The following is a 25188-nucleotide window of genomic DNA, read 5'->3' on the forward strand; positions in this document are numbered from 1 at the left end:
ATATACATACACATATATATATCGAAAGAGGGAGGAACGAATCTAGTATCCATCACAGTCAAACACCCAAAGTGTAGGGCACCCACACATAGGTAGCCACATCAGTAGTCGGCGCACTGCTTCGAGGCAAGCGAAATGAAGCGGCAGACATGGAAACATGGGGCAGGCTGCACGGCGAGGCGACGAACATCAAATTCTTTGCGAAGCTCCGGTTTTTAGGGGCGGCTTGCGTTCTGAAGCCGACACACACAGACATAGCCGGTCCACGGCGACAAGCGAAGACAACGGGTCTGACAGCCGGGAAACACAGGACAGAGGAAGTCTCGAAGAGAGAGGAAAAGACAGGAAATCAAGAAAATGGCGGCAGCCCAGATCTGGGAGGTAGGCATAGGGCTGCTTTCCAGAGTTGGTCTCTCAACCGTCAGTGAATGCCGCCCCACGGCGGCGCCACACTCGCCCCTCCCCACACTGATATACATGTATATATATATATATATATATATATATATTTATATATGTATATGATTCGTCAGTGACTCGATATGGGCACTGCGGGCACAAAGGCTTGAATCCGGCAGAGTAGTTCGCATGCGTCTTGAGAGCCTTCAGCTTGTATATGTCGCTATGTACAGCACATGGACGCAGCAGGACTACACACAAATCGCCCACTCGCCGCATCCTGGCCACGCGGGACCACAGATGCACTATGCAGGTAAGTGGATATTTTCATGTAGGCAAGCATTCTGTTGCAGATGTGCAGGCAATCCTGACTCAGGACGCGCTTCTTGTCGGTGGTGCACCCCGCATCACACGAGACGAGTTAAAACTTCTTGCTCATGTCTCTCAGCTGGCCGCCAGCTCGAGTGGTCTCCCCTCTACTCTGGAACTGAGAGCGGGTTGCGCTGCAGTTCTTCCTTGCGGAACTGCTTAATGAAGTTTACGATCTCCTCGGCCGTCAAGATTTTGCCCCCTGCGCTCTCGCCCTGCGACGGGTACACGTAGTAGCTCTGGTCGATCAGGTCCAGAATCGTCTGCGAGAGATAAGAAAGGAGACTTGCGACCTTCTGTTGGCACTTTCGCTTGCGGCGGCCGCTTTCGACAGCGGAAAGCTACTTCTCTGCATGCATATGCAACGCTGTTTTCAGGACTTCAGCCCCAACCCTGAATGTCTGGAACTTGCGCCCACGTGGAGGTACACCAAGACGTGCAGACGCGAGCAGCGGTTGCACCCACTCCTCAGCTATACGGCAAGCGTGCGCGCGTGGCCTGCGGCTATATATATATATATATATATATATATATATATAGTTATATATATAAATATATGTTCGTCTAGCCTTGTTGAAAAACGAGTAGCATGCATACCAGAATCGGGCGTTCTACACTTTGTTCTTTGCCGGCGGAAGCGGGGTCTTGGCGGCAAATTCTTCGAAGCGCGATCGAGCGCGGCGAGAGCTTTTTCGCCGTGAATAGACGAGGCAGCGGAGGGACGCTGCCATCGTTTTTCTGGCTCTGCACCACCTTCAGAGCTTCTTGAAGCGCCTGCGCAACAGATAACAGACTCGAAACGCCGCGCGTGCCCCAAGAGCGAGGGTGCAACTCGAAGCGTTTGATATTCGGGGTTCGCCGCTCCTCTCCACGAGGGGCCTCTCCTTTTTTCCCCGTCGGCCGAGGACGGAACAAAAGAACAAAGCCACATAACTTCGGCGTTTGCCCTCCATCCCCCGCTCGCTTGCGTTGACACAGCGATACCGGCGTTGTTCGCTTGCTGCGACGTGCGCCTTGGCGTTCGCGCTCTTCTCGCTTGACAAACCGCTCTCACCTGCTCTTGAGCCTCCTTTTCTTTGTCATCCAAATACTCCATGAAGAGAATCAGAGCAGGCTCATCCGCGATACCCTCGACGGTCTCACCCACGTCGTTGATCTCCTTCTCTTTCCACGGGAAGTCTCTGCCCTCAAGGTCTTCCATCAGGCTCGGCACGCCCCGTCGGGTCAAGACTTCGCCGTCCTTGGAAATCCAGACCAAAGTCGGAAGCGACCGGATATTCAGAGCTTCCTGAGTCGCCACACGCATAAACAGACCCCCAAAACATCTTCTTTCACCCGCGAGAGTGCCTTCGAGCACGCCATGCGTCCAAGAGTTGTGCGCATTAGTCTTCCACTATACACACATGTGGATGAAGCCGCACCATCGGCGTGCCACTTCAGTATCCGTAAACAACAGGGTGGAGAAAACTATGTCGCCGTCTCGATAACGTGCTTCGTCGCAGAATTTACGTACAACGACGTGCAAGGATACACGTGAGCACATGCAGGCACCCTACACGACAGAGGCCTTGACGATGCCAAATATACGTCCAAGCCTCCCGAGCCCCGAACACCGTTTCGTTGCTGCATGAAACACGAGTTCGACAAGCGGCATCTTGTCTCTCCAGCCCCGCGTGTCTCTTGCCTGGAGCATGGCCCGGCGGCTGGTGTCAGCGAAGGGAATGGCCAAGAAGCCCTCCATTTTCTTGAAATACTCCTCGAAGCTTTTCTCGTCGCGGTCGTTGCTGACAAACACCACCTCGACGTCCTTGCCTTGCTCTTTCAGAAGCTTCACGGAGTCGACCAACTTGGGCGTGAACGCCTGGCACGGGGGGCACCAGGAGGCGCTAAAGTAGATTCCGACGACTTTGTTGTCAAGTGCGTCCTGCGAACAGATAATCACCGAGGGCCATCGGGTGGCGTTCAACCTCCGGTTAGACGCGCGAGATCAGGATATCCCCAGAGAGTCTCCGCCCTTCTCGAACTCGAGATCTCCTCCTCCTCTCCCCCCGGCCCCCGCCCCCCGGCCCCCCCCCCCCCCCAAAAAAAACCGGAGAATGAGTTGGTTACAAAGCATTTTTTGAGACGTCTGACATCGTCTCGAAGGCGCTATCCCGTGAACCGGCTCCTGCTTGTCGTACCCCGCTGGCTTTGTTGCCTTCTCCGTCGACGAAGTCGTCACCGAGAAGCTCCCTCGGCGTCTGCTTTCTCCAGGGGAAGTCGCCGGGCCTCATAACCATGGACGCGTAGGCATGGGGATTCAAAACTCTCGCATCTTCGTCAAGCAGAACGACGTGAGGCAGCGTCGAGACGCGGAACTTCCGGTAAAGCTTCTGAATCACAGACTGCCCTGCCGCGTCGTCAAAAGGGAGAGCATACCTGCAGCCAGTTGCACGGAAACACGAAACACCCAACTGAAGGCCACAAAAACAAACTGGCAAAGACGCGAGTGCGGCGCGGGAGGCACACACGCCTTCCACCTGCGGCGATGCCCTCCACACAAAATCTCGCCCGCAGGCGGAAGCGACGAATGACCAGGCCCATACATACAAGCACGCGTGCTGTGCGCGCGATTCGCGGCGGCGTGCATGAAGAAAACAGAGTTCCTGCCGAGCATTCTGTGCGAGTGCATCGGTGTCTCATCCCCCCCCTTCTGTGCCGTCACTTCAGCCCAGAAGGTCACCGTAGCGGCGTCGGGCCTCGCGTCGACGCCCCTGTGTGCGTCTCGTACCACGGCATTTCTTTGAAGTGCTTGTCTGCATCACTGGGGTCTGCGTCGGCGGAGAGATAGACGACGTTCAGCTCTTGGCCGCGGTCTCGGCATCCCTCGACAATGGCCTCGAGGCGAGGCGTAAAGGGCTGGTATCCTCGCGCCTGAGCGGAACAACAGAAACGCGGTCACGCGGGAACACATATAAAAACCGCCTGAAAAATTCATATAAACACGCAGCTGCGAGCCGCCTCTGGCGGCAAATCAACTTTGAATCAAAGCCGCGTTGCGCGTACGTATATATGTACATCGACATGACGCAGCGACACAAACCGGGGCGATCCGCAGACAGCGCGGCACAAGTGAGCGATCCTCCGAGCATGGAAACGGAGTGGCAACAGATACGAACGGCATCGCAAGACACCAGAGAAATGTCAAACCGCGCGAGGAACTGCGAGGCAGCACCTAGCAACAGGTAGCGGACAGGCATCAGCAGAGATATCTGCACAACCCAATAACAGCGCGGGCACGAAGCGGCAGGATGAAGTAAAGACGTGAGAGATGAAGGGGTAGGTAGGAAGCGTGAAGAAGCGTCAGAGGCCAAAGGGCGTCACGCCCGGAATCTCTGAGCATAACACTGACGGGAAAAGGGCATGATAAGAGCGGCAAAGCGGCAGGCACTCCGGTGGTGGAAACACACACATTGGCACAACGAAGATACGGGCAGTTTCGTTGCGGGCGCAGCGCTTTGTTCGGATCAAAAAGGCCACACCTGGCGGAAATGCAAATCAGCTACAACAAAATCTGTATCGTGCAGGGCAGTATCCATACCCGCGTGACCCATGACTACTCCTTTAGCACCACCTAGAGTAAACAGTAGGATAAAACTAAAAGCACACGCATCCTCGGTTCCAGACCTTCAACGAGGCGCGGCAAAGCCTGCTCCAGCCATTCTTCGCCTCGCTCTCTACTCGCCGCGTACGCCCCGTTCTGCATGGGCGGTCCCCTTGCGGGCTCCGCTCGCCTCACCTGCAGCATCTCCTCGACGCCGCGACCCGAGAAGTAGAGAGCCGTCACGCTCCCAGGCTTGCCCAGCACGTCGCCCGTTGCGTCCTCCGTCACAGGCCCCACAGTCGACGACGGCGAAGACGCGGACGGCGAGACAGGCTCGTGGACACGCTCGCGCTTCAAGAGCACGTGGCCTAGCAGCTCTGTGAAGGGCGTCGGCGGGCGCTCCAGGCGCTGGCGACGACGGCGGCGCAGCACGTCGCGCGTGTATTTGAAGCCGAGAGTTCCTGACAACGGAACGCACGCGCCAGTCCGAGCATGGCGCCATCTGGCATGCGACACTGAGGACAGCCAACGCCATTGGATCGATCGCGAGGGAGGCCTCCGCGAGCGGAGCAAGGCGCCTCCAGACAGCGCGTTCGAAGCGGCACTGCCAAATCCTGAACGCGTCAATGCTGACAAGGAATAGAAGTGCGCAGCTGCTTTTACGCGCACGCCAGGCTGACACATACGCGTACAGATGTTCCAGCTGCGCGTACATATGTACACGAGACATGCACGTCCAGGGGTGGATACCATCCGCGTGGAGAAATTGGCAAAATGCAGCAGGCAAACAACCGGCGTGTCGCTCACCCAGGGCGACGACGCCGCTGAGACCGAGGATGATCTTGGCAGCGGGACAAGTCACTGCGGCCTTCATGCGTTGCCCGAAGCGGAGAGATCCTCCGTCGTCGCTGTCTTCGTCGTCGAAGGGAGAGTACGAGGAGGCGAACGACTTCTGGGAAGAGGCGAACGCCACGTCGCGAGGGGACGTCTCACTGGGAAACGAGAAACACACACCAGACGCAAGGCAAACGAAAGTGGAAATTGTCAGCAAACGAGCGCCGTCCACGTGGACGGCTCGCGCGGCGGGAGGTGTCCTCGTAACCAGGCATATGCATACACATATGCTAGTAAACGAATACACGTATCTATGTGCATGAGCAGGCTGTATCCGTAGATGCGCCCGCATTTCTGTCTCTGAAACCGCGTTCTCTGAACTTCTCCCATCTGCGCTGCCCGTGCGGAATCCAAGGATACAACGAGTGTCGACTGAGAGCACACCGGAAGGTCAGACTGTCGTTGAACACTTTCTGGATCATCCCGAGGGGAACGCAAAGCCTAAGGCGAAGCCAACGTGGCTGTGGATTTCTGTGGCCTCCATCTGGCGAACGGCAACACGCGGGCGAGCTCGATGCATGCGAAGGCTTACTGCCGATGCCGCTGAATGGCTCTCTCGACCGTTCTTTCCTCGCGGGCACTATCGCAAACCGGCTCTCCGTGCCTGCCAGTCGCGCAGGTCCTGAGCTCCTTCGCAGGCGCGCGGCCATGGCGTGCGCCTGGAGCAGACAGAGAAGAGGGCTGGGGTGCCGCGGGCGCAGACGCGGAGGAGGGGCTCGGCGCCACAGACGAGAAGAAGTGAGTCTCCTCGTCGTGCTCCCGCCAGCCCCGACCGTCGCGCTCGCCCTCGCCGCCCACGCGGAGGGCCTCGCGCCCCGCCTCCTCGCCTCGGCTCTCCTCGTTCTCAAAGAAGGACGAAAATGACGAAGAGGGCTCGAGCTGTGCAGATAGAGGCGCGCAGGCAAACAGAAACGGTGGTCAGGGAATTTCGCTCGCTGAGCAGGCGCGCTTGTTTTGGAAGACAGAAGACAGCGCTCGGTACAACAAGGGGGGGGGGGGGGGCAGAAAACACGCAAGAAAGCGAACTCGTTGCTACGTTCGCGTGCGCGCCTTAAAAGATGCACAAACAAAGGAAACTTGAGGAAAGCGAAAAATAAACGCACAAAGAGACACGAAGAGGGAGAGAGCCCCAGCACACACCACACGCAAAGGCGACTGTCTCGCACGGTCCCGGGTGAAGCGAGGGAGCGTCGCGCGTGGACGGAGCCAAGGAAGAGAGGAAAGAGATTGCCAGACGGCGGGAGAGGACAGAAGGAAGACGCGGAAGCCGAAACAGATAAGCAAAACAATCCATGGCGAGGGACAAAACACCAGAAAGAAGGATGGCAGGCGCGAACACAGCAGCCGAAGAAGCCAAAGTACATAAAGGGTCGCTGAGGTGAAGGAGCTAGGAAAGCTTAGCAAATCCGTGGGGGCGTAGGTTGTTTAGCGTGCAGTGATCGACAAAGCTGACCGAGGCAAGGGCAAGGATACGAAAGAATCCACGTGCTGGGAGCATGGGCAGGGAGAGGGCACAGGATGGGCTGCAGGACGTTTACGCACGAAAAAGACGAAGGGAAGGCGCCGGTGAAGGTACGGAGCAGACGCGAGAGCTGCAAGAGAGTTGGGTATTCAGATGCGTGTGGCTGTATGGAGTGTTCCTGCTGAAGGCGGGCGAACCTACCGCGACGGCTGACGCTGCGCAAAGACGAGGGAGGCTCTGTGGCACGAGCGAGTGTCGAGCCGCGGGCGTCAGAGAGAGAAGAGTGAGCAACAGGTAGACCGAGAACAGAGGCGAAGACATGGTCCTCGAAGAGGCAAGAAATGAAAACGAATGCGCAGACAGAGAGGGAGCTGCTCGCCGTGTGCAAGCCCCCACGGACGAAGCGGCTGGAAGGCGCGGCATGGTGAGAGAAGGGACGGGCAAGAGGAAGACAAGCTGAGGGGGAAACACAGACGATGGAAAACGCGGACACGCGCCGCCGAAAAGGAAAGGAGAGTGCGAGAAGACACGCGTGTGGAGAGACTGCGGACGCCGAGGTCAGGAAAAAGGCAAAGACAATCGACCGGACGGTCTCGACACTACGCGGCTACTCGTCCCTTGCAGAAGTGTCTTCTTTTTCCCGGGAAAAGTGTGTACAAACTAGGCGCGGGACGAATCGAGGTCTTAGAAGGGAGAGAAAGTCAAGAAGAGTTAGGCCCGCGAAAAGAAAAACGAGAAGACGCACACACCGTGTGCGCCGGCCTCCACCGGACAACGGTGCGTTGACGCTTGGAATTTTGCCGTAAACGCGGAAAACGCGCTCACACGCGGACATCCCCTCTGCGTTGCAGTAATCCGTGTGGTGGTGTCTCTCTTCGTCTCTCGTTGTCTCTTCCGCACGTTGTCTCTTCAGGGACTGCGGACGAGGCTGGGGGGTGGGATGCAGGAGCGACTGCGGGAGGGCGTGACGAGGAGACACCCGAGACGCGGAGCGCTCTCATCGAGAACTGTGTAGTCTCCAGTCTCTTCAAGTGGACTTGATCCGGAAAAAGCGAGGCAGTCTCGAATAGAGGAATGCAGACCACTTCGGTGGACGGAGCTTGCTTCGTCCAGAAAAGAGAGGAGGCGCGCGCTGTATTCGCAGCCGCGGTGCGAGGACGCGAGACAACCGAATTCCCGCACAAAGGGGGGCGCCTGCGCTTGCAATAATCGTCCCGACTGCTCTACTTTCTCCAAACTGGGGCTTCAATTTGTCATTTCCAACTCGTTCACACAGGCTCGATTTCACTCGAACGCGAGGCGGAGCCTAGAGAGAGACAGAGAGGCGATCCGCGTGGAGGGACACGGGTCATTTTTTTGAATCGCGGCAAGGTGGCAAGTCGGTCTCTGTCTGTCGTCTCGTGCACCTCCCTCAGAGACTTTTATTTATTTGGCCCCAGCGGGGGATAGTAGAAAACGCAGCTGCTGCGGTGCCGGCACAATCTCTGTAGCTCCTTCGTCGAAGAGATATCACACCCCCATTAGAGTCTCGGCATCGGTTCTCGAACGGACAGTTTCGGAACTGCTAGACGCCCCAGCTACGTTCCTTATCCTAAAAACGCTCTACACAGCGGTTTCATTCGTGTCTTCTTTCTCTCTTTCGACTCTACGAGTCTTCTCCGTCCCTGTTGCTATCGGCTTCGGCGTCTCGAAGCTCTCCGCCCCTCGACCTGCGCCGGAAAGCCTCCGGCCGAACGATATCCTTGCAGTGAGCCGTAAAAAACAAGAGCAGCGCAGCTTTGTCTTAGCCACCCCACGAGAAATGCACTCTCGGCGTCTGCATTCTATGGACAATCAATGCATGTGGCAGGGGCGCGGCGTTTCGCACGCGAAAAGAAACCGGAGCAATCCAACGTGGTGATCGGTTTCTTGAAAGTCTCCGTACAAGGCAGTGAACTCAGACTGCTTCATTCGAGGCTAAACACGCACAGCACGGGCGAGTTAAGACGAAAGGGGTGAGAAGAACGGCGTACCAGTGTGGATTCCACACTTCGCGAGCCTGCATTCCACAGCAAGGCTCCTCCACTCTGTTGAAGCGCGGAGCTCCACACTCAAGTAGCTGTGACTTAGCACTGGCTGAGTTGTACGCGGGCATTTAGCAGGCAGTGGAGGCGCCCGAAACCCTCTCGAGCTATGAATTTCTGTCTCGGCGTCAGTGAACGGTGGCTGCGAAGCGTGGGTGACAGATCCATAGTTTTGCGAGAATTCGTCGACAACACAAGTCGTCTGCTGGGGTTCCTGCGATCGCCGCGTGCCGCCCACACGTCTCTTCATTTATAAAAAGTCTCGAGTCGAATTGCAAGAGGGGGGCGTGGGCGTCCTCCTAGCAAGAACAGAAACAATACAAAAACGTAGTTCTCCACAGGCAGCGGAGCATTATTTCCTGCACGGTCGACTCACGGTTCCTTCGAAAACTCTTCCACCGGTAGTGCTAAGAGTAGCGCTTCGGTTCCCGTCGTTCCTGTCGTTTCCTGAGCCTGTCGGCTCAGTCAGAGATAGGTGAAGTCAAAAACGATTCCTTCTCCTCATAAAAAAGAAAACACGCAGTGGAGAAGCAACGCACGACCGAAGGAAGACACAGGCGATAACTCAGAAAAGGCTCCGCCCAGGCGCTAGGAAGAGACGACAGCAAGTCCGAAGACGACAGAGCAGCGAGCACAGAGAGGAGGCGTAGAGCTGAAGCGCAAGACGTCTTCACCGGAGTAAACAGCGATGCAAACGAAATCTGTTCCTGTTCGATTACTGCGCGACCACGACTTGGCCGCCTCGGGCGAGAATTTTCCTATTATTTCTTCGGTCCAGCAGAAGAATAGGAGGCAGCGGATGCAGCCCGCTGCGAGTCGCGAGAAACTGCAAATACACCGACTGGCTCCCTCCCGGCGCGATTCGACTGCAAACAAACACGCATACAAGCGTACATACATAGGCATCGAAACGCACGCGTCAACCGCGACTGTGACGCTGAAAATACGCTGCCCGTCCTCTGCGGTGCGAGGCGCTTTGCCAGTGGAGGCCAGTCGCTCCGCGAGGGGACGCACTGGCAAACATCAAGCGGTCTCCTCAGAGAGCTGTGATACAGGAGTTGTCTTGCATCAATCCCCCTCTCTGCGCAAGGCGCATGGACACTTGCCGCAAGTCTCTGCGCGTCTGTGCGCTGCTCCCTCTCCCTACTCCGGGTTGCGGCGTGCGGCTTACGTCGCCTGCACGACGGGCGCGCGTGGAAGGAGACAGAAGGGACGAAGGCGAGACCGCAGACATCCGCAGCGAGACAGACTGGTCGCAGAGAGGCAGAGAGGTGGCACGACTAATACGAAGAAAGCGAGATGCATGAGTGCCTACGCGGGCAGATGCATGGACGCGTACGTCGAGAGGAGCGCGTGACCGCCGCAGGGGAGGTCGCGATGAGGCGCCACACAAATGGAGCGGTGCGAAAACACGAGGCAGAGGGAGAAAAGGCAGCGATAAGAAGGACAGTCTGATGAAGCGCTAAAAAGAAAGCGTGGAAGGCCCTTACCCTAGTTCCTTCTTCGAACTGAGGGGAATGAGCGCCGGCGGCTCGTCGGCGGCGGTCTGGGCCTCGCGGTCTCCGGATGGAACCGCGTTGGGCGCCGCGTGGCTGTACATCCGCTGCGTTTGCTGCTGGTACTGGACGTCTCGCGGTAGGAGCGCGAGGAGGTCGACGTCAAAGTTCTCGTTGTTCACGACGGAGAGCACCGCCGTCACGAGGTTTTGGAGGCCTGGCGGCTCGGCGAAGCAGCTCAGCGTCACGTGCAGCGGCGTGCGCGTCGACAGCTGACACTCCGCACCGAACTGCGACCAGACGGCGGGACCGGAGGAGTCTTCGATGCGCCTGCAAAACAGTGCAGGCGAGAAAAAAGGAGCGCCACGCGAGGAGAGGCGGGAATCGCGCCGCAGTGCGGGTCACGCCGCGGTGCAAAAGGAAGGCGCACGCTTCCAGCGCGCCGCAAGAGGGACGCCGCGACCGGCAGCGCCCGCGCGGAGAAAAACTGAAAAAGCGGCGCTTCTCTGCACCAATGGACACTGCTCCCTGTCTGCAGAGAGCCGACGCAAAGCCCCCCCGAGAAAGATGGCGCGCCATTCAAACATCCGCTCCACATGTCCAGACGGGATGACGTGTGCGAGACTCAGCCGCCGCGTCTGCGTCGACGGACACGCTGAAAGTTGCGTGTCATCGCCAGCACTAGGGAACTGGATCACAACCTCGTAGCCGCCGCGACGTACCATTTTAGACAGAGCGGGAGGACAGTTTTGCCACTCTGGCCGTAGCGACTGTCTCGGCGTCCGGCGCCAGGGCCGCTCGTCCGCTGACTCCGACCCGCGCCCCCGTCGTGGCTGTCGCGCGCAGGGTCCCACTTGGGCGTTTGGTGAGAGAGAAAGGAGTCGTCGAGACGCAGGAGCACGCTGTACTGCTCGCCGGCGTGAAGGGTGACTGGCAGCTCTCCCTGTCGCAGGGGGAGCCAGCAGACAGAGGCGCATGCAGATTTGCACACGCATGGAGGCGCACTTTCAGACAGACGCTGAGTTCTCATTACCCGCGTAACGAGGGGTGCGTGGAGACCCCCTCCGTACGTGCTTCTGTGTCTTTCAAAATGCGCGACATACCTGGGCATGCGAGTTGACGCTGCGGAGAATGACGTTCTCAATCGTCAGCGGGACGTCGTCTGCGAAAACAGAGAGAAGTTTCTATTCGTAACAGGACACCCGTTCCATCATCGTGCAGAGTGGCTCGCCACAGCGGGAGAATACGCAAGATTTCGAAAAGGGCCTTTCCACGATTAGCACCCTCCAAACCGACAGTCAGTATGACTATTCATGCATTCATGCATAGACACATACACACACACATACGCGTATATATATATATATATATATATATATGTATGTATACGTATATGTATACCCGAAGAGGCAGGGATGGACGTGTGGTCTTCTCCACGTGACAAGTGGATAAAAACGACGGAGACTGTCGTATGTCATCGCGCACTCCACGGAACCTGCGCACATTTGTCTCCGTCCTTGGCTTCCCTCAAGACACACCGGCGGGACGTCAAGCTCAAGATGGCAGTCCGGACCCCGCAGAGCATGCGCAACATCCCGCACGCCCTGCGACAGAGACTAAGCCGAGGGAGGACACGAAACGTACCTGTGCTGTTTTCAATTTGAACATACATGAAGGAATCCATCAGGGCCGTGGTCACTTGGAGAGGACGATGGACGCTCAGCGGACAGAGGACGCGGTGCTCCACAGCGGTTCTCTGCAGCTTCGTTCTCGATGTGGGGTCCTGTTGAGGATGTCACAAAAAACTCGCGGCCATGAAAATCCGTCTTTGCATGCTTTTACCCCACCTGGCCACGTCCCAGTGCATGCACAGCTCCCCCTTTCCCTCCGTCTCCTTCTCGTCGCAAGCGCCGAAGAGCGCGCCCCGAGCGCGAGGCGAGACTTCGCATCTGCAGCGCTCGTTTTCTTCCCTCCACATCGGAAAACTCCTTCTCAGCTGCGGAAGACTCTGCAAGTCTAGATGCACATGTCTGGCTGCGAGAGAACGCTGCGCGACTCCCCCCTTCGCCGCGTCTCGGCTCGCGGCGACCTCCTGACTTACCCCGGCGGCTAGGGACGCGAGGGAGTGCACAAGCATCTCCATGGAGCGTCCGACGCGGTCGCCGAGCCCGTCGTCGCGGCTCGGTTTCTCGTCGGCCCCCACGGGCGGCGCCCACCAGGACTCAGTTCCTTCTTGCGTTCGACCGCTGCACGCGAAGCGCGCGCCGGTAAACGCCGAGGAGAACGGCAGACTGAGCAGGTCGAGCGTCGGCGCCGCCAGCTCGCTCTGCAGCGCCACCGTCGAGGCGGCGGTGAGACCTGAAGAGCCGAAAAAAAAGCGGAAAACGCGGCTTTGAGACCCACCTAACCCTCCTACAGACCGCACACTGGGACACAGAACTCCGGATACCGGAGCGAAAAGGTAGCGACGAAAAAGCGCAGCATCCATCTACGGGCGCGCCCCGTCGTCTGGGGCCGTACGGAGCCGTCGAAGTCGAGGAAGCACATCTCTGGCCGTCTCTTTTTTTCTCTGAAGCTCGCTCGGCCGTCCACGCAGCCCCAACAAGGGCGCCCCTGGCGGGGCAGCAGGCCCGCGTGGCTAGCTTCCGAGGCGAGCGTAGATGTTGGGCGGCCGGCGTGACGCCTTCATGCGTCGATGTGCACTCGAGAACCCGCCAAAGCGAGTGGACTTCCTGCGACTCACCGTGAGCTGCCGCCCACGCGCTGAAGGGAACTTGGATCGACTCGCGCATCGAGTCAATGAGGGAGAGCGGCGAAGGATCCACAGGCACGACGGAGAAGGACAGTTCGAGTGAAAGAGGCTTGCCCAGGTACTGCGGATTCACAGCTGCAGACATGAAAGAGCGAGGCGAGACGGCAATGCACAGCGGAGGCGCTGACGCCGCGCAAAAGAAAGAGCAAAAGGTTGTTGAATCGATACGAAAACATAAGAGCACCGCGGCCTGGGGGGGACGACCGCGGCCTCTCAAGCGGCAGGCGCGAGAGCGAACTCGACAAGCCCGAGGAGGTACTGGAAGAGACACGTAAATACACTAATATCCGCGAGGGCGCGAATCGAGCGGTGTTTGTGTTTGTTTTGCGTCCGCTTTCAACACTCGATCCTCGCGTAGCTCTGCTTTCAGGCTACGATTCGCCTCAGCATCCACCGATGCGTAGGCTCCCTTCTCTCCTGGTCCTTCTCTAAAGCTGCGCTCCGCCTCACAGTTTCCCCTTCTCCGTGCCTCGCGTGTCCGGTGTCGCTTCTCTCGTGCAGGCTGTCACCTCTGGCCCTGTCATGTGCGGCGGGCGGGCCTTCGCGTCTACCTCCTGTTTGACAGATGCGCGCAACTTACTCATGGGGATGCGAATGTCCACGATGAAGCAGAGGCGCTCGGCGCCAACTTGCCTAAGAACATCCTCGGAGATGTCAGCTCGTCCGAGCAGGGCAGTATCGATCCGCGAGAGCGAACTGGCGTCCCCTCCCGTCGACGCTGGGTCTGTTTCTTCTCGTTGTCGCTGTCGCTGCTCCCCTCCGTCCCTGTCTCGTGCGTGTGCCGACGTGGCAAATGCACTGGGAGAGAGGTGACACGCCCCTTTGGCATGCACGCGCGAAGGGGATCCCCGACGCTGTGCGGCAGGTCTTCCCGCCTCGAGGGGTTTTCCAGGCGCGGCGTCGACGTCCGCGGGCTCCTCGTAGGTGAACGGCACGATCTCGACGCTCACGGACTCCTGAGTGTCGATGGGGAACGCCTGGGCCTCCCAGAACTGGCACGAGAGCGCGGAGGGCTTGTTTTTTGCCGCCTGTGCAGATAAGGGTCGAAACCCGCGACCCGCAGGTGAACGAGAGCGGGCGGCGGAGAACACTGACGCAGAGAGGCTAGACAGCAGACAAAGAAGAGGGTTCTGTGCCCTCGAAGCAGCGACGCCCATTCGGCGTCCACGACACAGAAATCGACCTCAAGCAAACTGGAAAGCGCCGCGGAGCCTCGAGGAAAGGCCGAGGCAGGAGCCGCAAAAGAAAAGCCCAGCTGGGTATCACGGGAGAGATTACGGAAGGTGCCAGGGAAGGGGATCACGAACGCGGAAAGTACAGGAACAGATTGTCAAGAGCCGCGAAAAGGCAAAGGACACGCACAGCTGCCGGCACCCCCAGGCTTCACCTCTCGCTCGTTTCTTTTTTTCTCTGACCGGCTTCAGGTTGTCATCTGAATACGTACTCAGCTACCCCCACGCAAAAATAGGTGACCCCCGAGGCGCGTGTCAGGTCAACCGCGCAAAGGGCGGCGAGACCCGATTCCCACTTGCCTTTCCGCTAGAGCCTTTGGCATCGGCAGAGACGAGGTCGACAGTGGCTGAGAGAGAAGAGAACTTGCGGATCCATTCTTCCAGAGCAACGGGCCCAGCTCGGACGACGGCGTCTGTGGGCAGAACGACGGCCGCGAGGTGCAGGAGTTGGCCCTGAAGCACTTCTTGCGGCCTCCACTCCGGCACCTCTTTCAGTCGCCCTGTTCCGATAAGGTACTTGCACGCGGCGAGCACCTCGTCAGCGTCATCCTCTTCAGCGAAGCCGTCCGCCTTGCAGCCTTCGAGAAGCCAACGGCCCTCGCTGCCTTCGGGCCTGACGCCCGGCTCGCCCGAGGCCCGCCGGAACTCCCCTCGGCATCCGGGCTCGCAGTGCGCATCGGCGTCGCACCGTCTCGACAGCGGCGAAGCCGATCGTGCGCCGCCGTAACAAGGCGAGTGCGGCGAATACAGTTTGCGCCGCCGGCGAATGAGCCTGGCGGCAAGCAAGTCAGGGAGATAGATGACATACACGTCTGCGTCCTCGAAGCCAGAGCCTTTCCCCAGCCCGGGCTCGCGATCGGCGGACTCGGGCGCTGCTCCGCTGTCCTTCTGAAGATCCCCTGGAGTGGCGGCCGCAGCACTCGCTGCGGCGGGCCCGGCCCCGGCCCCCACCGCCCCAGCCCTGTGTCGCTCGGGCTCCACGTCCCGCTGGCCGCCCGCCGCCCCCGTCTCCGAGCCCTTGAGTGTCGGGCGGGGCGACGAACGGGGGGGCTGGCAAGGCGCGCGTTCTGGTCCGACGCCGCGGGCTCTCCTCGCCGCGGCGTCAACGCAGGAGAGGACTCCTCCCCCGGAGTCTGCCGCACGCTGCGAGGCGAGGACCGTGAAGACGTCACAGGACTTCTGGGACAGTGAGGAGACGTTGCTTGGCTGCTGAGCGGTGGTGACGTGGACGGGCGCTGGGGAGTTGACGAGGCACTTGGAGATGTTCTGCGGACGCAAACGGGCACAAAAGAGAGAGCCAGAATAGAGTGTATACGCGAGAACAGACAGAAACAGGGAGTATCTGTGGACGTAGTGTCTGGCCCCGCGTGCAGTGGAAGACCAGACAGCGGAGCACCCCGAGAGCAATGTTGAGCGTCGGTCTCCCCGCGTTTTTAGCAGGTCGATGAGAGCAAGCACGCTAACGCACGTCTCGAGAGAAAGTGAATCATTCATCGGCGCACACAGAGCCGCGGCGAGCCATCAGGCCTGAAAATACCTCAGTGCACGAACCGCCTACAGGGGCAGCCACACCGCGGAGGGGTATGTCGCCTCCACCTTTTTTGCCTCCTCACGGCGCTCATCTTAACACGTTTTCGGGATTTTGCGTATGTGCTCCGCGCGTGTCCCGTGAGTACGCGGTGTGTAACGGGCAGAAGGCCTACACGGGGGCCGTCTGAAGGTGAACACTGGAAAGAAGAGCCCACCGGACCAGAGAAACCACACGAGAGGGGAAGGAGCTCCAATGACGGCAACCGCGATGAAGAAGACGTGGAAGAAGCTCAACGAAGGCTTTGAATCGGCTTACCCTGCAGCGTTGCCTCTATTGTGTCCTGGAACAACTAGCGACCGATTTCTGTCCGCGTGAAATCCGCCTCCGCCGCTCGTTCCCTCGGGAAACGCGGGATATGCCATTGGGCAGACGGAAAAAGTCGAAGAAAAGACAGACGAGTTAGTCCTCAAAAATATGAAGCACTCCAAGGCATCTGAGATGCACACACAGAAGCACCTAGCTATGTACCTGTGCGGTGGACACGCGCTTAAAACTCTTGGAAGATGAGGAAGAACGCAGAATGTGATAGTGAGTCAAATTAGGTAGAGCCCCGCCAGTGCCGCTTGACGTTGCTCACAGACGGCTAATCGAGTGGCAAAAGTGGGGCTTCTACCCCGAATACAGAAGCGCAGTTGAGAAAAATCATGTCAGAAAAATGTAGAAGGACGAAAATCACGCTGACTGACTGATTTCATGTAATGACTTGATAGGCGCCGGGTGACAAGGAAAACCGCCTCCTAATGGCAGACGAAGCCAATGCGGCCACAAGCGAAAAATGAAGAACGCAGCGCGAACGCGTCAGCACAGGTCTGCGACATCATGTGCGTCAATGACGGCATAGCGATGGCTTTCGTGTGAAAGGTGCCTTATAGCGTCGTACGGCCAGCGCCGCAGCGATGAAGACACAGCATTAGTATCCATTTAGCTTGTTTTCCGCCACAGAGCAAGCGGCCTGTACCATCTCGAGGTGCGACTCCGTGGAGACGCAATTGAAAGAAGGGCAACAGAGGTGGGCATTGGCGTAGTCAAAGGGTCATTGTGGCATCGCCAAAAAGCACGGGCAACCGACAGTTCTGACGCTGACACGAAGTCTAAGCTGTCTCCGCATGCATGCATGCATGAGAAAACAGCCCAGACCCGAGCGCACGGCTGGAACAACAGAACCGAGCCGCCACGAGTTCATGGTACTCTTCCTCGTTCCCCCGCCTAGGGGAGCCTCTGTATCAAGCGCGTCGCATGTCTAGATCCCTTGGAGCGACAAATCCGTGAGGGTACAGGCAAAGCTTTTTCATCGCTGTCTTCACCGTAGATCGCCGGCACCCGCGGGCGGCAGTCCAGCCCCTTCCAAAGCACTAAAGACCTTCCGGTGACCTTCCCGTGTCCACTACATGGTTCCGCGATGAGCTCACAGGAAACCTGCGAGGTATGAGAGCGAGGACTTCCCTGAAACATATGGTGGCCTGCGCGGTGGCCGCTGACCGGGTATTCTGCGGTGGCTGAACCTGAGATTCCTGGTAAAATAAACGACACTGCGGGATAAACCAGCCGAAAATTCAGCCTGCTACGACTGTAATCAGGCTTCCAGGAGCCACGCAGTAGGTTTGCACACATAAACGTCTGCGTGTCTCGCCGTTCCTACAGATTAGTGCGAGCACATGTCACACCTAGCATGTCCAACCCGGAAGTCATTCGGTACGCTTGCGTTTTTGTGGACTCAACCTCCCTCCAGAGCGCGGGGAGATGGAACTCACTGTGGTGGTGTTCCGCGGTCGAGCGACAGACACACTGGTAGAGGTGCAAATCACGCAACTCCGTTTCAACACCCAGTCATCGCTCGGTTGCTCATGGCTGCACCACCTTGTGCTCAACATCGGTGCCCGAGTCAGCATAGCCGGCTCTGCTGTCCCTGTTTGGCCCTCGTGTCCTTCAGGGTGCCCGCATTGATAAGCTGAGCAGGCCTGAAACACTCTAGCGTTTTTCTGTTGCGCTCGGAGTGAACAGGCAGACCTTGGGGTCATCTCCGTGTCACCTGTGTGATGTGGACGGACTTTGTAGACAACGACGTGAAGGAGACGCAACACAGCCTAGGCTTGTCGACCTGTGTTACTGCCAAGTATTTTTAGGTTGCTGTGGGAGTGGACACCTCAGACGTGCCCCCGTTCCGGACTTTTGCAACATATCAAGCCGGGCAAGAAAGGGCCTAGGGTTACAGGGGAAATACCTATGCGGCAGAGCAGTGTTCCTCAATAAATGAGGACGGAGCTGAAAAAAGGAGTAGATATCGAACGAGCAGGTATTTCTGAGCGTCTTTGAAACATCCTATTCCCTGTGTGGCCCTTTCGACAGCGAGCTAGTCCAATCACGGCTGCACATGCCCCCCCCTTGACGGCCCAACGGCAGAGCAGGACGGAATGTCCGGCGCAGAGCCAGCGTATCGCACTTGAGCGCAGGTAGTTACAGAGTCATCTTGAGAGGCGAGCACTCCATTTCTTTCTGTTGTTCGCCTAGTGTGTTTCTCCGCCATTACTGATTCGTGTGAATCACGGGCGTGCCTCGTCTGCCGCGGTGGAGTGTTGTGCGATCGCAGATGCGGCACGGAGGGCAGCGTTCCGTAAGCATTCGATTCAGAAGCTAAATCGCGTTTGTGGGTCCAGTCCCATTTTTGTGCAGATGGCCTGACTTTCAAGTCATCGGTTAGTTGGCGTATGCGGCCGCGAACTAAATGAGCAATGAGAAAGCGTGGCCTGCATTCTGGCTTGGTGGGGCAAACGTGCGCCGTATCGAACATCCCGTTGATAAGAAAGATCAGTGCGGGAATATAGGTTTGAGCTGTAGCGTTTTGCGTGTCTTGCCTCATTATTCGTAGTTCCCCTTTGTATTTTGCCAGATACAGCGAATGCATACTGCAGAACAATACATCCGGACTCGCGGCTTCCCTCCCGTGTACTGGCTTCCATTCCCTGTTGTTGCAAGGATTATTCTTTGGTCAAATGTTTTATTTGTGGGACTCCTTGGTTGGTGCTTCTGAAACAAACTTCGAAATGAAAACTCTTTACGTTGCGGTTGGACTATCGTTGACTAGGGCGTCCGCCTACGTGCATGCTGATGATGACGCCGCACCTGTTTCGCAGTCCTCTCCACGTTTTACAAGCGACCTCACCGAAGATGCGCATGACGCGGAGGACGGACGGATCACCAGAAAGAACTCCATCATCTGCAAGTTTCTTCGGGTGCTGAGGGCAGGTGGTCTGCCGGCGGCGACATCCAACAGACTAGAAGATGGTGACGAGCTCGGTCCGGAGTTGGAGACCGTCTATGCCGCAGAGAGTGGACTCCCGCCTAGTGGCTACGGCGCAATCAAAGGTGCAGTTGAGGTTGCAATTGAGGCAATCGGTCCCCTCGGGGCCGCGGCTCTCAGTGGCACCATATGATGAAGAAACGCATTCCGGGCGAAGATGTGTCTCCCCATAAGCCTTCGACACGAGCGCTCGTCGACGCCTGGCTTCCTAGCTCACCTCGTGGGCTTCCCTGCAGCCAGCGGCGGCCCAGAATCGTTCATCTCATTCACACTGTCAATATCCATGACGTGCTGTGCCTCTCCTGTGCATTCGAGCTCATCTTCGGAGAGGGGCCTGAGTCGGAATCTTGGCGGAATGGCACTAACTGGCTGGTGTGCTATACCAGTTGGCAGACCGTGGCTGTATTCGCCTCTGCAGGGCACACTGTTATGATTGTCGCTTGCGCCCAACCGGACGTCGAGACTACAGCTCTTCCCCTCCCTTAAAGCAGTGGATTGGCTTTCAGAGCCATACACCTTCGAGGGTGCCTGCCTGCAAGTGTCCGTCCGTCCCCGCACGCCCATCCAGTTGTCCCGGTTTTGCAGCTAGGCACAACGATGCTGAATTTTATGAACACGAGGGCCATCACGCCTGCTTGCTCATGTGGGTTGCCCGTCTCAAGTATTGGTCCGTTTGCAGATTAAGGCGGCACGTGAGTTGCATCCAGAACGTCGTGAGACTGTTCGGGTGCCTGGTGGTGCCTGTGTTGTGGTGTGCAGCCTTTACGCCAGCGTATGCGGAACTGCCGGGAAGCTCAACTCTTGATGAATTTGAAACGCTCCAAAGGCGCTTCAACCCCAGTGAGAGGACTTTTTTTCGAATGGACTCACTGGAAGCTGGGGAGCGGTTAAAGTCGAAAGGCCAGCCGAGCCAATACCAGGCCCACCAGAATTTGTTAGTTTCGGGAGCTCTGAAGAACCACAGCGTGCCAGGCCTCCGAGGTGGCGGTGGGTAGGTTCTGGGCTTGCACACCTAAGCACGCTCGTTGTGCTCAGCGGCATACTCTGGTTCGCTGTGAAAGGCAGCAAAAGGTCAGGCATTATACAAAGCACCGGCGCGGCCTGGGATAAGAGGACGTGCGCTGTATCCGTAGGCGTCACGAGCGTGCGTGCGATAAAGCAAATCCTTGGAGCCGTCTCGCCGGGCTCCGAAAGGGTGAAAGTGATAGTCGAAACAGGGACTGGCGTCCTCGCATACATGGAGAAACCCCCGTTTATCGGCAGTGTGGTCCACCGCGTCCTTGGACGACATTTGGCAAGACGAGAACTCTTCGTCATTCCAGCAGGGAAGTGTGTCGTCAAACTTGACTCCGATGCACGCTACCTAGGCAAGATATCTCAGGATTCTGGTAAGGCAGCTTCCACGCGTAGTCGGAATATGAAGTCTTCCGCCTTTGTCGAAGACATCCTGCACCCCGTCCGCGGTGATGTCGTCTGCATTATTGTTCAGCAGATATATGTCCGGAGTGGGAAATCCTTCGTTCTGAGCCTCCTCTCGTGCTCTCTCTACAGCGATTCGTACTCGGTATGCGGCAAGGAAAGGCAGGGCTGAAGCAACTAGCACTTTCAGGGGACGCGCAGAGTTGAGGTTTGGGGTCGGATTCCTTCGTTCGCCATCCCCTCAACTCCAATGGCGCTTGGCGTGTCCTGGTTTCTCCCCCAGCGCTAGGCCCACACAGTGATGAGGTGATGATCCATCAGGCGATGAAGCAGACGCGTGCTGCAGCTAGACTTGATGGGGAGGAAGATACTTCAGAAATCACAGTCCAAGAACGGGTGAACACTCAGGGGGTCGATACATTTGGCATTGTTGGGGAAACACGCGGGGAGCGAGATGAGCTCTCCTATGGCTAGTCTCTCGTACAAAAACTGCGCCGTTTCGTTTGGACATCTAGTGAAGGTTCAGTATCTCCGGCTCCGTCTCGACACATGGTTTTGCCGTTGAGGATGTTTATTTGGGCATTGAGAGTGTCCGATCTGACAGCTGACAAACTGCGTGACTGTGTCCGTGACCGTCTCAGTTCTCTAGTGACGCGTTCTGCTGCGGAAACCATATTTTGAGAGTACGATGGAAGTGGGTATCATGTTGCCACCTGACTTACCGCGCCGTGTCGGTAGCCATAATCTGCACAGCCAACCGTCCGCCTCCGCGTCGCGCCACAAGACATGATATTGCAATTTTGACAAGGTATATCTAGCAGGCTGATGAACCAACCGTCCGCCTCCGCGTCGCGCCACAAGACATGATATTGCAATTTTGACAAGGTATATCTAGCAGGCTGATGAATACAGAAGTGTGGTCAGGCGGCCTACCAGAGGGATAGTATGACAACGCCAATCAAGCACTGTTTCACCAGAACGAATGTAGCGGGAGACGCTAAGTGTTAATGCAGGTGGCTGTCAAAGAGCTCTTGATGTCACGGAACCCGGCACTCGCACCTACAAAACTCTTTCTCCCAAGCCGCACGTGCGCCTCGGTTTTCAGTGGATATCGGGCACATGATGCTGCGGCCACTGTGTTGGGTGCCTTCTAGCCGACTGCCCCATGTCTATGATTGATCACAGTTAGCCGCCATCAGGGGCAAGTCCCGCCTCAGAAAGGAGGGCGTCAGCGTTCTCTGCGGGAGCCGACGGACGCGCTCTAGTGCGTACAGGAAATTGTGTAGCGTGCGTCTCTGCCGCGTCTCTGCCGCGTCGCGCGTGAGTTCGTCAGACGCTCACTGATTCTGGCCACGGGTCCCGCACCATGGTAGCAACACTCGTTATCGCTGCCCTTTTTGTGAGTCAATGCTATCGTGTTCCACGCGCGTCCAGTCGGGGAGATTCTGATGGAGACCGCTCGTGGTCAGCATGTACATGGCGTGAGTTTTGTTACATCGCTGGAATGGCAAGATCATCTGCGCCCTCTGTAGTCTGAAGGCGGCGCTTCGCCGTCTCCCGTTTATTTCGAATGTGTGAAGCGTTCGCATCGGTCAGAGCCCTCAGTGGTTACTCCGGCGAGACGGACGACACAATGCAGTTACAGCTGCCTCTCCGTTGCGGGCAGGCTGTCTTGGCTCTTGCCATTCTGCACGCTTGCAGAGATTGCGATGGTGCTCATGATCTGTTGCGAGTCCCCAGCACCGAGACACCACTGGGCGTTTCCAGCTCGACGGTACTTGAAGAAGACAAAGAGATTGCACAAAATCACGGTTTGGCGCACAAGTTTCGGCGTTATGTTAAAGAGGAGCATGTGACGAACAAAAGTGCTCCGTCGGATGCTGACGCTGAGGACGAAGGTGCTATCTATGATGCATTGCCGCTTCAGATCAAGCGCAGAGCCCCAAGCAACCATTCTCCAAGTCTACTGCATCTGGCAGTACCCCTCGGTACTGCGTTCTTTTCGGGAGCTGCCTTGAAGAGTAGCATTGTCGGAGATTCCCACCGTAAGAACGATGCCCTTTATTTATGGTTAAATACAATCGTAGCTGGTTAGCAGTATCTCCTGCGCACCGGGCGAGAAGGTAGCGTACTCAGTTTGTGTAAGATCCGCCGTGTCCCATACGGTGCGTTCAGATGCGTGGCCCTCCTTGCCTGGCACATTTTCCGGCGGGCCGGACTCAGGTGCCGACGGATGCGGTCTCTTGTGCCTCATGTCTGATACCGACATGACGGACGTACCGCAGGAACACAACGAACAAGAGGTTACGACAGGTGGAAGCCAAGGCCGCCAGTCAGGAAGTACTCGTTCTACATCCTCTTCGAGCACCGGTGAATCGACAGGAGCAAGCGCAGACAGCTTCGACTACGACTCTCCCTCTGTCAGCGTGTCTCCGGAATCAGCAGCTCAGGGCTTGTGGCGATTTGGCAGCGTGGCATTGAAATCAGCATCACTGGCTACTGGCTTCCTCGCGTTTGCCCTCGCAGCTGCGGCGGTTGGCCTGGGTGTGAGGCGTTCAAGTCTAGAGCGCCACCGGCATGGTCTGATTGGCCGCGGCACAGCAGCCTGGCATTCCAGGACCTGCTTCGTGTTCATTGACATCGACGCTGCCAGAACAACTGGTAGAATTTCCGGTAGGATTGTGCCAGGCTCCGCGCGTATCTCAGTAAGCAGGCTGTCCAACAGAGCGATCCTGCGATACCTGGAGAAACCTCATTTATTCGACAATGGCTTGCAAGGCATACTGAGACGAAGTATTAAGAGAGTTGAGGCATTTCAGATACCAAGTCAGTGTTACGCAGAGGCGAGCTTGTCTCCCGTCCCCAAGCGTAGAGGCAATCCACAGCCCGTAGTCACGACGAAGTCCGCTTACTTTCGGGAAATTGTAGCCAGGAATAACGCGCAGAAAGGCTCTGTTGTCGGAATGCTGATCCACTTGGATCGGTGCCCTGGATGGCAGTCGATCCCCAGGGATCCATCCATCGACGGCGATGAGGCACTTTTCATGAAGATCTTTTCTTCTCATCCGTTTTGTGCCGCCGGTTGGTGTGACGGCGTCCTGAAAGCTGCCGGGCCTCCGCATCCTGGAGTCCCACCTAGGGGCACGGTTCCGTGGATCATTTCGGTGGACACGTTCGGTCACGGCATACGACTTCTGGCGTCGGTAGGTGCAGTGGAAAACGGTAGCCGAAGTCGTCTGTACTTTCTTGTATCGGCCCCGCATATTGATAGGATTCGTTTGTTTATAGCCATTGGGAGCGGCCACCTGGCCATCACTGAAAACATCCCCACGGTTGAGGATTCTTGTAGCGCCGCTGGTGCTTTCTTCTCTGGAACTGAGCTGATGAGATACTCGATCATTCCTTTCGCAGACGCCGGGCAGCCAGCGCCATCCCACCCGACAGTATCTCGTGCAGACGTGGGTGACAGTAGCAGCCCTGATCTCAGCAACAACTCTGACGTTCATCAGTCTACAGTAGTAAGAGAGAACTGGTGGCGTAAGTGGCTGGCGGCTCTACAGGAGGCACAGGAACCGCATCCGTCGGAAGCCGAGGCGCAGCTGGCCGGCATCATTATTGAAATGCACCTGCAAAACATCGCGCGATTGCCAAAGGAAGTGCCATTAAGGAAAGAGGATACTCTTTTCGGCAATAGCAACTAAGTGTTACATAAATGATGCTGCATTCCGATCGCTCGATGTGTGCTCCCATCTGTATTTTTAAACGCAGTCGCCCCGATATCAACCACCCCAGGTTTGCCAATGTATTCGTGTTGCACAGAGACCATTATAGTTGTAATAAAGCTTTCGACGGCAAGCAAATTCGGCCAGCGGCTTGTTCATTTGTTCACAGCTTTGAATAATCGCAGGAATGAGAGAACAAAGTGACAACGTGTCGCATTAGCAATGGCGTTTAGCCGTTCCGGTGAGCAGTGCCGCCTGACGCGTACAACGTAGAGTAGACAGGCCACTGAACAGTGTCGTCGCAGACTGACAGCCAGTAATCAAAAAGAGTAGAAATACAAATCCAGAAGCGAGAGGTAGTGGCGACAAGTCAATTATCGCCACAAACCAAGTTTTGTGCTGCGTTGGCTGATGTGCCACCTGTTGTACTAGTTGCCGAGCATCAAAGCTCCTCGTCACAGTTCAAAGCCAAGTAATAACATTAGCTTTGTAGTCTGGGGTATTCGCGTCATGGCGAGACCGTTGTGGCAGCACACTACGTCCTACCATTCATGATATCTGAGTACGCGGCCAACTCGCTGCAGTCGACAAAGCGGTCTCTGCCGCGAGTTGACAGGATATCCGAGGGGTGGTCCCAGCAGCATCCATGCATCTCCTCTCAATGGACTCATATTCATTACGACGCCTCGTTGTGCGCTGAGTAAAAGATAATGTGTTTCTGAACGACTACAAGCGTACCGTCGAGGGTTCGCCAGTACCTCTAGTGCACCGTTTTGACGTAGCAACCCACATGCGGAACTCGCAGAACAAGGCGCTGCGATGAGAGTCGACGGCAAGCATCAGTGTGA

At 57.1% G+C, this 25188-nt stretch overlaps 4 protein-coding genes across 4 annotated transcripts; 2 read left to right on the plus strand and 2 right to left on the minus strand.

Annotated features, from left to right (window-relative positions):
* Positions 1 to 875: 875 nt before the first annotated feature.
* Positions 876 to 7028, minus strand: BESB_073260 (apicoplast-associated thioredoxin family protein Atrx1; the record flags this gene model as incomplete). The annotated part of the gene is made up of 10 exons (XM_029365699.1): positions 876 to 1031; positions 1366 to 1542; positions 1823 to 2056; positions 2453 to 2692; positions 2949 to 3186; positions 3539 to 3681; positions 4547 to 4812; positions 5159 to 5343; positions 5778 to 6124; positions 6909 to 7028. 10 exons carry the CDS (start codon positions 7026 to 7028, stop codon positions 876 to 878), a joined length of 2106 nt encoding a protein of 701 aa, XP_029218183.1.
* A 2457-nt stretch (positions 7029 to 9485) lies between these two features.
* Positions 9486 to 15932, minus strand: BESB_073270 (uncharacterized protein; the record flags this gene model as incomplete). Its single annotated transcript, XM_029365700.1, has 10 exons — positions 9486 to 9636; positions 10261 to 10596; positions 10989 to 11209; positions 11370 to 11428; positions 11911 to 12049; positions 12368 to 12624; positions 13010 to 13153; positions 13659 to 14106; positions 14611 to 15576; positions 15924 to 15932. 10 exons carry the CDS (start codon positions 15930 to 15932, stop codon positions 9486 to 9488), a joined length of 2730 nt encoding a protein of 909 aa, XP_029218184.1.
* Positions 15933 to 18891: 2959 nt separating this feature from the next.
* BESB_073280 (uncharacterized protein) lies at positions 18892 to 19332 on the plus strand (the record flags this gene model as incomplete). Its single annotated transcript, XM_029365701.1, has 1 exon — positions 18892 to 19332. One exon carries the CDS (start codon positions 18892 to 18894, stop codon positions 19330 to 19332), a length of 441 nt encoding a protein of 146 aa, XP_029218185.1.
* Positions 19333 to 22188: 2856 nt separating this feature from the next.
* Positions 22189 to 24319, plus strand: BESB_073290 (uncharacterized protein; the record flags this gene model as incomplete). Its single annotated transcript, XM_029365702.1, has 2 exons — positions 22189 to 22663; positions 22794 to 24319. 2 exons carry the CDS (start codon positions 22189 to 22191, stop codon positions 24317 to 24319), a joined length of 2001 nt encoding a protein of 666 aa, XP_029218186.1.
* Positions 24320 to 25188: the final 869 nt, after the last annotated feature.

Source organism: Besnoitia besnoiti (assembly GCF_002563875.1).
Source record: "Besnoitia besnoiti strain Bb-Ger1 chromosome Unknown contig00007, whole genome shotgun sequence".
Taxonomy (NCBI): Eukaryota; Apicomplexa; class Conoidasida; order Eucoccidiorida; family Sarcocystidae; genus Besnoitia; species Besnoitia besnoiti.